The following is a 12,714-nucleotide window of genomic DNA, read 5'->3' on the forward strand; positions in this document are numbered from 1 at the left end:
ACAAGTCTCATCCACATTAAACACTTAAGGTGTGCAATCTCCTTCCTCGATAATCTTAATGAAAAAGTAAGCTATAGCCATGAGTTTCTTGCCGCCATCCAACCTCGTAAACATGTAGATCAGACCCCTTTCTCACCAGTGCGTTCTGCAGTTCCATGAAGTCTTATTAGGAATCACCTGTAACATAAGAAAGGATATCATGTGTGGATCTTGTCTTGCAAAAGCCACAGATAAGTCTGCTGAGGCAACAAGATCTTTGTTTATTTAGCTGTGAATTGCTGACAGTTGGTGTCCTGACATTTGCTGTGGTTTTAGAGGACACACTGCATAAACATTTTGGGAACATTACAAATATGATTTGGAAAACAAACTGATGTCTGAACAAAACTTATGACCTCAAGTACCTTCATCTGGATGTTGGGCTTTGAAAAAATGACTTCATTTTATAATTTGAGTCTTTTTAAGTTGGCATATTGTCATAGTACATTGCAGTATAACTAATATAGAGCAGTTATCTCCCAGTGTCTTATATATCTTTAAGTACAATGAAATATTGAGAAAATTGTTATGTTTTAATGATGTTATCATCTTTCATGTTTTCATCATCCAGAAGCCATGCTGTACCTAGATGGAAGACGCCATTACCAGCTAGTGCGTGGAATCCGAAAATTTTATGGCCAAGGAGAAACAGTTTCAGATACTGGAATATAGGTAGTGTCGTGCATGTCATTTTGACTTCAAGGTCAAATGATGATCTAGACTGTCAGATGGCTGACTGCATTTAGTATTTTGACTCTCATGATGTTAACCTGCTCTTGTTATTATTCATTTTCAGCATACAGTATGAAAAAAAAAAAGTTATCCCCAAAAAGTGTGCAGTAAGCTTATAGAATAGATACTACTCTTTCCCAGTGTAGGTATAGGCAGAGTATCTGGCAACCAAAAAGCTTGGGACCAGGAGAATTTAGCAAGGGGATAGTTAAGTTGGTACCATTATGAACGTCTGTTATGGAGAGCACATAATGAACTACAGTACTTTCTGTGATTTTGGTTATATCGTGTTGTTAATGTGAGAATTATGAATACCTGCATATCATGATTAATCAAAATTTGATCTGCTCAAATTTTCAATAGAAAAGCTCCAGTATAGAAATGGCAAAATTAACCAAATTCATGCCTTGGATACATTCACTTTGTTTCATTATGGACCATGAGCCAAGTTATGCAACTTTGCTTGGGCTGAAATTAGGATTTTAATTTTTCCTTTATCAATCTTCTTCATTTCTCTGATAAAATATGATTTTTTTTTCATTGAAATACCCAGGTGCAAAACTGTGGAGTCCACATAGAATGCACACAAAGTTTCAAGTTTCTGTTATCATCATGGAGGTATGGCACTGACACACACAAACACAGGCTATCTTAGATAAGATAGGTCTCCTGTTCCCTGTCATTCTCATGTAAGGTAATTTATTTCCTAAATATCAAGAAATGAAACACAGATGCTACTGGAAAATTATGTTACTTCACTAAGTTTTTCACTGCTTCATTTTTTTGCCAACAGTTTTTCTGCTTGGGCATTAAGGCACTGAATCCTATGTTGCTTTTTAAACTTTTGAAGCCATTCCATGGTGAAATCACAGTGCTGGGAAATGTTTGGTTTTCAGAGAGCATCAGACCTTAAATAATAGTGCCCTCCTTCCTTTTTTTTTCCTTAAACCATGATATATATAAGTATACATATTTTTTTCATACATATTCGTCATTTGCCGTGTTAGCGAGGTTGCGTTAAGAACAGAGGACTGAACCTAAAAGGGAAAAAGCCTCGCTTGGCACCCTTCTCTGTTCCATCTTTTGGGAAAGTCAAAACTGGAGGGGAGGATTTCTAGCCACCACACTCCCTCCCCTTTGTCACCTTTTATGACATACAGGGAATAAATGGGAAGTATTCTTTCTCCCTATCCCCAGGGTAATATATAATTCATTTATTATACATAATCTCTGTTTCCTGCATCAGCGAAGTAGTGCCAGGAAACAGAAGAAGAATGGCCCATCCACTTATGTTCATATATACATAAATGCCCATATATGCACGTAAACATACCTATACATATCAACATATACATACACAGACATATACATTTATACTCGTGTACATATTCATACTTGCTTGCCTTCACCCATTCCCGTCGCAACTCTGCTCCACAGGAAGCAGCATCGCTAAAGCACTTTTTTCTGAGCCAAAGATTCCTGAGATTCTCTATCAGCATAGAAATTCAATATTTTCTGATGCTGATACTTTAAATCATGCTCTTTCGTGGTTTCTAAGACATACTGGTTATGGACTTTGTTTGTTGACTGGCCTTAGTCCAGGTTTTGTGAATATATACCTTTTCTGTTATACATGGCATCTTGTTAGCATTGTTACACTCGGTGCTATCACTTTAGCTTTTTTTTTACGATACTGTGAGGGCATATAAGATCAGTATTGAAGGTAGAAGACAGCATGCCCAGTAGGAACTAACACTTCCTAAAGACTGACACTTGATTCAACTGTGCGTCAGTTATGGGTTATATGTTGGTGACCACTGCACACAGTCACAGGAATTTTGAATGCTCCTGTCTTTCATTAAGTAGATTTTCAGTTACCAGATACTGTGCATGTAGTTATCATCTCATTCATTGATAATTGACATGAAGGGTAAGTTTTTCCCTGCAGAATTAAAGCTACATTTCACAGAACCTTATGTTAATGCATTCCAATGAATACCTTGACATGTATGGACTTTAGTGGATGCTAATTTTGCATACTGGAGCTTTTAATTTTCATAAGATAAACATGACTAAACATGTGGAGTGAGTTACAGGTTTATATGCATAGATCTATGGAAATATTAAAGGTAAAAGTGAGGAATTGATTGTTTAAAATTGTTATGCATCTTAGCGTCAGTATTGTTGAGGAAGGATATGTTAGAGAGGAATTATGTAAGGCAGGTGTTTTAGGAACCTTGATATTTGTTGGAATTTTTTCATTAATCACTGTAGTTGGTTGCTGAAATTGCTTTTACCTTTATATAAAGTAAGATATACCAAATGAACAAAAGATGGTGTGAGATGATAGATTTAGATAAGAAACTCATAAAGTTGGGAAGAGATGAAAATTTTATTCGGAAATAATTGGTGAGAAATATTTTAGAAATAAAAGACTTTGGAGCAATATTGTCAGACCAAAATATTCATTATTTAATGGGTATGTGTGTAGATAAGATTGAATGCATAGAATATTAGAGGTGCAAAAGATATAAGAAAAAACAACTTTTGGGAGAATTTTGAAGAATAATTTGGATATGTTGGTTTTAGTGAAAAGTGAGTGGAGTGGAAAGAATAATGGGGAGTAATATAATTACTGGATTTTGTGTTTGAGGATATGTGAAGGGTGGGTGTAAAGTATAGGAGACTGGCTATGTGAGTGATAGTTGAGTGGAAGAAACGCATGGATCGGTGAAAAGCTCATTGTTTGTTGATTGTTATGGATTACTGAAAATTGGAACAGTCATAGTATTGATCATAATGTGGTATGTACTAACAGCTCATTAGAGGGAGAAAATTCATATCAAGTTGTTTATTTGAAGTGTCCAACTCGTTGAGGGAGGATAAATGGATTGATGTGGATGACGAATGGAAAGGTTAGGAAAGGTAAATTTGAAAGTAGTATCTTGGGTGGATGGGAATTTTAGGTTAGGGGTACAGAAATTGCTTGAAGTATGCTGGTAATGTAATGTGTGTATCACACAGGCATTGTTCAGGTATAAACTAATCCATTTCATCTTACAATTTAGTGCTGATGTAGATATGTGACCTGTGGTATGCTATAGTATTGATAGTCTAGTGAGGAAGTAAGCAGCGTGGAAGTTTAGATCAAAGGTGAGAAGAAACGAGGCTAGGAGATGAGAAAATTTTATGAAAAATTCATTAGATATAAGGCTGTATAACTGTATTAACATGGAACATAGGGAAGCAAATGAGATATTGGGAAAAGTGTATGGATCATATGGGGAAACAGCAGCATATTTATGTGGGAGCTTTAGATAGAAAAATAAAGGACTGTGTATAGTTGAGGATGGAAATGTGAAATGGCAGTTATAGAGAAACAAAGATCTTGCTGTTTCACACAAACAAAGGGAGGAACTAGAGAAGAAGTGAAACACTTCAAACATGAGGCATAGAGAGAAGGTAAACAATACAGATGGTACATGCTTTCAAAACCAGATGTATACAAAAAAAGGGAAGAATTCTCTTAGTGTTACTGAATGCTAACAAAGCAGGAGAAACTATATTCATTATAGTTGCCAATGTAGAATAGTCAAAACTATTTTGATATGAGTGAATTTTAGAAGACACAAGAATTATGAAACATTGGTAAAGTAAGTGAAATTTTTGGAAAGGGTATGAGTGGTTTCATGCAGTATATTTGAGATCAGGAATGAAGGTAAGATCCTGAGAACTGGACTGGTGTTATGATGGTAACTTTGTATATGACAAAGGTGATAAGGGTATTGCAAGAACTATTGGAAATTACTCAGATGCTTATGGTAATTATATGACTTGGGTTGTAAGTGTATATGCCTACTCAAGGTTACACTATGATTGAAAGTCGTCTCTGGTAAGTGTATTATTGGGATTACAGTCTCATCAGAGCTTCTCTTTCCAAAGCAGTATCCATTTCTGTGCTTCTGGAAATAGTGCAGCTGTGAGATGCAGTCTTTAGAAAGGTCAAGGGTAACACCAGGACTCTTTCATTGACTTGGTCCCAAGATAGTTAAAGGTAAATATACACCTTATATTGCAGTGCTTCTTATCTCTTACATTTTTAATTTTCTCATGTTACTGACCTGTACTTAATATAGATTTAAACCAAAAAATAAATTGGATACCCTTTGATTGTGGCGTTCCTAATATCCATTATGCAGTGTGTGTGCATTATATTCTCAAATAATCAAAAGTACATCACAAATTTGTTATTGTATTGTAATTTTTTGAATGATATGCTCCAGGTCAACTGGATGAACTGTTTGGCATGTAAGGTACTCCAGGAGTACTGTCATGCATATGTGGTATTTTGGAAGCTTGTGTTTCACAAATGAATATGATTCCTTGTAAGAGTGTTACAGTTTCACAAATTGTTACCAAACTTGAAAGTGCAGATATTGTACTGGCTTCTTTGACATCATGTATGCTGACCAGTGTATGGAAAAATATTAGGCTGTAGCTGCTGGTAACAATGCATGGTATGCTGCTACAAGCATTAATGGCTTTATACTCTATTTCACCTAGAGGCCAAACTGTAATTTGTACCATATGCCCGAGTCAGAGTGAACGAAAAAAAAAACTATAGAATGCAGCCACAGTGAATATGTATTGTTATTTTTTCAAAACTAAATATATTTTTCATTTTAATAAAGTCTTCTTAGATGATTTATTATTTTGTTTCCTCACCCATAGGTACTTAAGTCATTAGCAAATACACAGCATGCACATACAACAACATAACACTTATGAATCTGTTGCCTGTAAGGAGGAGGACTCAGGTGGTAGCACCACTGTCCTCTCCCAGAGCCCTAACTCTTTTTATTAGACCTTAGAATTACTTGTGTACATATCACGTGATCAACTTTTTATATAGTAAGTTACTCACAGTAATAACACAGAAAAGTACATCCATCCCATCTTAGGAATGGTAATTGGTGAATAAAACTATCTTGAACATACTTTACTTAAGATTACTGGTTTTGCTTTCCCTTTCATAAAAGAATAAGCCACCAAGCATAACTGAGTCTTCTCCCTATATGCACCATACACGTAAATCCCTCTTTTCACTTCCTGTCTTCAATCTTGTACCCTCCCATCTTATTCAAGTCTTCAAACATGAAAAAAAAAAAAGATTTGGTAGATTTGGTTCCCAGTTTATACAGTGTTTGACGGAAGGAATATGCTGGATTGGATCGAATTCTGCTAATGAGAGATGTAATAATAAAAGTACTTCTAGCCTCTCACAAGATCATAGTCCTTTTGATAGACCTAACTCTCTCCAGATTTTTACTTGGCTTTCTTTTCCTGAATATCATTTACCTAGTACTTCTGATATATGTATCCTGCATCTATTGGAGGTTTAACAGTGTATTGATTCTCCCCACCTGGAATTTTCTCTTGGCAGTGATTTACATATACAGTTTCATTTCATGGTTGTAGTTTCTTATTTCAAGAACAGTACACCTGTATCATACCTTGTCTTTTGTCTTCAGACTTTGACATCATTTGACTGAGGGTTTATTCATTACTTAATTTTCAGCTGATTTCCTAAGCTCTACAAACGTTAGAGTATTAATCAGTTATCCAGACTCCTGCCATGAAACTTTGGTATCCTTTCATCCTCAGGCTAAGGGCCTTGCCTTATGGGATTTTGGTGCACATTGTAAAGAGTGGCTGGAAGTCCTTCCACATCGGTAGTGGAGAGGATGAAACTCACTTTTTCCATTCTTATTTTGGAGCAAACTAATTAACACCCTACTCCTGCTCCAGACTGTCAGCACCTGTTCCAATGCCGGAATTCTTTTTCGTGTACAACCTCGGGAGGATTACTACCTCTTCTATGGCAAAGCTGTCTCTGTTAAGTATGTTGCTTTTTTTTTCAGGAAGGAGGTATTTATACGATCTTGCAAAATTTCCCTTCATGCAATCCATGGTTCATGCACACCATGAGGCCATTTTCGCTAGTGATCTGGTATGTTAGACTTGGTAAAAATAATCTTTCCGTCTATTTCCAGGTTTCATACAAAATTAATGCAAATATGTAATTTGTTTTCTATGCATTTCTTGCATGTTGTAGGTGAGTAAAAGGAGAGGGAATAGGAGGCTGGTAATTCTCTTCATTTTTATGTTTCAAAAGAACAAAAAGATACAGAGGTAGGAAACAAAACAGATTGGAAAGAAAATCTGTGGGGCGTGGAGAGATTACTTTATGAAATGGAAGTATAATAATTTTTCTTCTACTGCTTGTTCTTCCTTGTCCTTGACCAAAAGTAACAGCTTTTTTTTTTCCAAAATATCTTCCCTAGGTTTTTTTTATACTAATGATATTATGGTTTCCTTCACTAACAAAGCTACTTGTTTTATGTTCTGGTTAAGCTTAATTATTGTAAGATCCAGTAATTTCATATCCTTTCCATAATTCCTCATGAGTTTGCCATCTTTGAGGGCTTTAAAATTCCACTTTTCAGTGCAATAAACATCAGTTATCACCCTGATGTTAGATCTATCACAAATGCCCCACTGCTCAGATAGATATGCTTTTGAAAACTGGATGTCTTAGTATGATACCCACTACTGTTTTTGCATATTTCATTCCTTGTTTTTGTGATTAAACTTAATGAGTTCAAAGAGCAACAGAAATAAAGCAAAACACTGTATGGATATGAATAGACTAATGAATTACAGAATGGAGAAATAAAAAGAGGAGATAGTAAACCACCTTACAATATATGATGGGTAATTCAAGGATCATTAAAAAAAAGACATGCTTCACGTACGACTCATTTAATTAATGGTATAATTCTCACATTAAAAAATACATCTTACACATACCTCTCAATTAATTAATGATATAATTCTCAGTCTTTAACTTTTATCAAAAAAAGGCAGGTGCAAGCCTTAGAAGCACTTTCTGTGGACAATAGATGGACCAGCCTCATCATATTCTTGCTTGCTGATCCACAACTGCTGGAATGTAGAAAGGGAGGCTAGGATAGAACCGCCGATCCATACAGAGTATTTACGTTCAGGAGGCGCAATGATCTTGATCTTCATGGTTGATGGTGCCAGGGAGGTGATTTCCTTCTGCATCCTGTCGGCAATGCCAGGGTACATTGTGGAACCACCAGACATCACAGTATTGGCATACAGGTCCTTACGAATATCAACATCGCACTTCATGATGGAGTTGTATGTGGTCTCATGGATACCAGCCGTTTCCATACCCAGGAAAGAAGGTTGGAAGAGAGCCTCAGGACAGCGGAACCTCTCATTACCAATGGTGATCACCTGACCATCGGGAAGCTCATAAGACTTCTCGAGAGATGAAGAGGAAGCAGCAGTTGTTATCTCCTGCTCAAAGTCGAGGGCAACATAACAGAGTTTCTCCTTGATGTCTCGAACAATTTCTCTTTCGGCCGTGGTTGTGAAGGTATAGCCGCGCTCAGTTAAGATCTTCATCAGGTAGTCGGTAAGGTCACGTCCAGCTAAATCCATACGCAAGATGGCATGCGGAAGTGCATATCCCTCGTAGATGGGAACAGTGTGTGAAACTCCATCACCAGAGTCGAGCACAATACCAGTGGTACGACCAGAAGCATATAGAGACAGCACAGCCTGAATAGACACATACATGGCAGGGGTGTTGAAAGTTTCAAACATGATCTGGGTCATTTTCTCACGGTTTGCCTTAGGGTTGAGAGGAGCCTCTGTCAGTAGGACGGGATGCTCTTCAGGAGCCACACGCAACTCATTGTAGAAGGTATGATGCCAGATCTTCTCCATATCGTCCCAGTTAGTGACAATACCGTGCTCGATGGGATATTTAAGGGTTAGGATACCACGCTTGCTCTGTGCCTCGTCACCTACATACGTGTCCTTCTGTCCCATGCCAACCATCACACCCTGGCAAAAAATTGTAAGTTCTAAACCAAAGACCATGTCCCAGAATTCATCGATAATATGAAATTTTTCCGAATGTTCTTTGCCACGCATGCATTTGCAATTTATATTTAGTACTCACCTGATGACGGGGTCGGCCGACGATGGATGGGAAGACAGCACGGGGGGCGTCGTCCCCGGCAAAACCAGCCTTGCACATGCCGGAGCCATTGTCCACAACCAGGGCAGCAACCTCGTCGTCACACATCTTGATGGAGCTGAAACACCAGAGAAATAAAGTTTCCACGTTCAATGAACTTAAGATGTGGTCTTTGATTTATGTTTTGTTGAGGCAGACAGAAACTTCTTTCATGTGTTATTTGTAAGTTAGACAAAGGTTTAATTGTTAACCTTAAAGCTTCATCAAAAAGAGAAAGACTCTCCTTTTATCTTGAGATCTCATTGTACTGTGCTTGAACCACACTGTCATGAGAGGTGATCAACAAACTATCCATGCTCTATAAGATTTCCCTCTTCCTCATTTTTTATCTGTCTTTGCTCTTGCCCTTTCAAATGCTTGGCTGGCCATATTGCCATAAGATCTGCGCAATTTGTAACCTTACCTCTTGCGTTTGCTGACGCTTCATTGAATCACATCTGTATATTTTTAGAATGTTCTTACTATATTTGAAGTTAAAGTGCTCATGTTCTTACTATCTTTATTATCTGTACTGAAACTTCCACAACAATGACCTAAATCGTGTTTACAGAACTTATGGTCTCAAAGAACTTGATTAGAAGTTTCCAGTACGTATCTAATTGAGTCTAGTGTCATCTCGTATGTCCTCATGAACCACAAACTCGAGCACTACATGATTACTTTTTGTAACTGCATTTTCGTGTACTTAAGTATTACGTTGGAGGACAAGAGTCCACGTTAAATCCTGGCCTTGAAGTTTAAAGAGGTTAATGAAAGGGCAATATAGAAGAAAAGTATTTACGAATTTTGGAAGTAAAAAAACTCTTAAAATGTGCCTGGTCATAGCTATTAAGTACACGTGAGGTTAGAGTACCAAAGCTTCGAGGTGTACGGAAAGAAAACATCAAAATGGACCACCAGTGAGTTGCCAACGGCCACACTAATCATGTGATGCAGGAACTTGCCGAGTATTGCTTAGTCTAACTTGTGTTGGGGGCACACAAGCAGGCAGCTCTATAGAGCAAAAACCGAAAATAGGCTGTTTTATCGGTTACATTATATGTGTAGAGATGTAGTAATGATGATGTAACAGTGTGCTCAATGTCATGTTTTCCAGAACTTCTGTCTCCACGAGAAGCTCATTTTTCCCAGTCCATATATTTACAAATGAAAATTCGATTTTGGAAATGTACCTTCCTAGTTATAGATTGTCTCTTGTGCCCTCATAGTTGTGATTACTATATGTTTTACGGGGAGAGTCTTACACTCGTGTTGCCCCGTCTTCTTAACTCTTTATGTTAACCATGTCTTAACTCCTGTGTATGTATGCACACACACACACACACACCATAGCCTGTCAGGCGGCTATTCTATCAATCAGCTTCTCGGAGAGGATGAACAGGTGGGTGGTGGACTTTGGAGTGGTTGCTGTGACCAGGATTCGAAACAATGCGGGTTCGATCCCAGATGGTCATACTTGCTGACTGTTTATGTGTACTATGTCTTTATTCCATTGTATGCACACACACACACACACACACACCCTTAGTTTATGCCTGGTATCAGTTATACCGACCAGCTCCTAAGGGAGGATGAACAACTAGGTGGACTGGCTGCCGCAACCGGGATTCAAACCTTTGCAGATTTGATCCCTGGTGAACCCTGTATGTGTGACTCAGTGACGTTAACTGTTACATGTTGGATGCCATTTTTAAACTCGCTAGAATTACCTTAAATTCAGTCTACTTTTCCTGATCAAATTTGGATTAATACAACTCAGATCAGACAAGTGATTGAAGGACAGAATGAGTGTAAACTAAATCTAATTTGTATATTATCGATAGAAAAGTCTAGATAAATTATAATGTGAAAAAGTCGGCTGAAAAGGTATTTAGGAAGTTCTTTTTAAATTGTGCTTGGAAGACTTATAGACCTTTTTCTTTAAGTGTTTTAGAAATATTGTTTGTTGGAGTGTAAATTCATGGTGGTATGAGTGCCGGAAATATATGGATGTGACTATAATTCGAACGGGAATGCATAAAACACATTGCAACACCGCCATGTTTATTGTTTGTGTCATACATGTGTCATTTTGCAAGTGAGGAGGTTTGGTGACAGTGAACAGTGCTGGGAAAATGTGGAAATTACGACTATCACTGTGGAGATGAAGCTCTTCCATTTGGTGAATCAGAGGAGGAGTTGGCCTGATAGGTAAATTATTTTGATGTTTATGCAGTAGGTGTTGAAGGTAAATACGAATAGGAGGAAGGTTTTGGTTCTTGAAAGACTGGCTACGGGTCATTATTTTTCATCAAACTTTATTCTACCAGCTCGTTTGAACAAAGCCAAAGTATACAGCGACCATTGTGTTATTGTTCTAGTACAGTATGGTTAATATTTCTGTTTTGTAGTATCGGGAATCTGCTGCACTGATTGCAACGGAGAAAAACTGTAGAATAAACATGAACAAAGAATTCTGATGAAGAGGAAAATTTGAACGTTGTGCATGGAAATGGCTAGTCTGAGTTGTAAGTTGCATCTGTGTCAAACCTTACGCTTTCTGTCAAAAAAAAAAAGGGGATATAAAGACAACGTAGGAAGAACGTGTGGATGATAGGCCATTGAGACATTTGCCAGATGATAAGTTGAAGAAATACGGTAATATAGTTAAGAGGCACTACGTGGGAAGTAAGATACAAACCAAAATGGAATGATGCAGTTACCTAGTTAGGGTTAGAAGTATATTTCTGTAAGAATGTGAGAGGAATGATTTTTCTTCGTGCACAGTGGGGAGGGTGTGGGTGTGTGAGTGGTTTGTGTGTGGAGACGTTTTAGTCTTGCTTTGATGGATCAACTCACTACGTAAAGTGATGATATTATCAAGAAGCGATAGAGTAGTTTGGAAAGTCTTAGGGTTCTCTATCATACACTGTTCATAAGATGAGGATGTACGTCATCTGAAATGTTTTCTCAGCTAGGATAGGATTTATGTCACCACAGTTACCTACAGGGGCTACTTCCTCAGCCGTATGTCTATTGACATTTTCTTAATCCAACGACTCTTTAGAGACTTGGCATAATGAACCTGTTATCATTATCATGTACAAATTTAAGTGTAAGTAAGCAAGAGTGGATGAAGTTCTCTGCAGGGAAAGATCTAATAAGTATATTGTAGAAATGTACTTTGCACCGCTGAGTCTAAGGCTCTTCCCTCCTCACTCATTATCCATCACTGAAACATCACAAGGTGCAGGCCCACAACAAACCAACGTTGAACAGAGTTACCGTTAGTTGAGTGTGAGATCAGGTGTTCTACAGGCTGCTGCAGGAGTCGCTTGCCAGTGACTAGCTTTGGCCTGCCACTGCATCCCACCCTTGGGCCCACTAGCCTGCTATCTCTGACGTGGACACTACCCACTCTAAGATCTTTACCAAATATGGCTATGTTTCATATCAGTAAAGTCAATCGAATGCGGAATTCCACATATAGGTAAAAAATTGTGACTACGCTTTGGTCTATGTTAAATAACTAGTACACGAGCAAAAATGGTTCAGTAATCACACACGCAGAAAAATAAGCTTTATCCTTCTTTTTGTGATTATGTCATGAGTCATAATTAGCCGTGTACTTAACTAGATAGCCGCGTCCACAGGTTAATCAGCGAGGGAGGTTGAAGATAATGGACCCATCCCACCACACACAGTCCCTTGCAATGACTTCCACCACCGGGAATTACCAGTCCCTTTATTCCGCCAGAACTTTTGCACCGTAATAATGATCTTACGCTGGGTATGGTCTCCGTGAGTAGGAACATCATAAAGCATGA

At 37.9% G+C, this 12,714-nt stretch overlaps 2 protein-coding genes across 5 annotated transcripts in view; one reads left to right on the plus strand and one right to left on the minus strand.

Moving 5' to 3' along the window:
• The window catches only part of LOC139746823 (acyl-coenzyme A thioesterase 9, mitochondrial-like), a 54,609-nt gene extending 49,129 nt beyond the window's left edge, over window positions 1-5,480 (plus strand). For all 4 annotated transcript variants that reach the window (XM_071658402.1, XM_071658400.1, XM_071658401.1 and 1 more), the window contains one exon: window positions 611-5,480. In XM_071658402.1, the coding sequence (XP_071514503.1) occupies window positions 611-711 (101 nt within the window). In that variant the 3' untranslated portion in view covers window positions 712-5,480. The remainder of the gene's footprint in view (window positions 1-610) is intronic.
• Window positions 5,481-7,577: 2,097 nt separating this feature from the next.
• Window positions 7,578-12,323, minus strand: LOC139746825 (actin-3-like). Its single transcript, XM_071658405.1, has 3 exons — window positions 12,173-12,323; window positions 8,831-8,966; window positions 7,578-8,712 (listed from the first exon to the last, which is right to left on the minus strand). The coding sequence occupies exons 2-3, from the start codon at window positions 8,954-8,956 to the stop codon at window positions 7,708-7,710; spliced, it is 1,131 nt and encodes a 376-aa protein (XP_071514506.1). The 5' UTR covers window positions 8,957-8,966; window positions 12,173-12,323; the 3' UTR covers window positions 7,578-7,707.
• Window positions 12,324-12,714: the final 391 nt, after the last annotated feature.

Source organism: Panulirus ornatus, chromosome 66, assembly GCF_036320965.1.
Source record: "Panulirus ornatus isolate Po-2019 chromosome 66, ASM3632096v1, whole genome shotgun sequence".
In the NCBI taxonomy this organism is placed as follows: Eukaryota; Metazoa; Arthropoda; class Malacostraca; order Decapoda; family Palinuridae; genus Panulirus; species Panulirus ornatus.

What these genes read in the sequence shown, in the direction of transcription:
- LOC139746825 (XM_071658405.1), bottom strand. Translation starts at nt 8,956, where the DNA reads ATGTGTGACGACGAGGTTGCTGCCCTGGTTGTGGACAATGGCTCCGGC. An exon ending in TCGGCCGACCCCGTCATCAG is followed by an intron (nt 8,713 to 8,830) that starts GTGAGTACTAAA and finishes ATTTTTTGCCAG; the next exon opens with GGTGTGATGGTTGGCATGGG.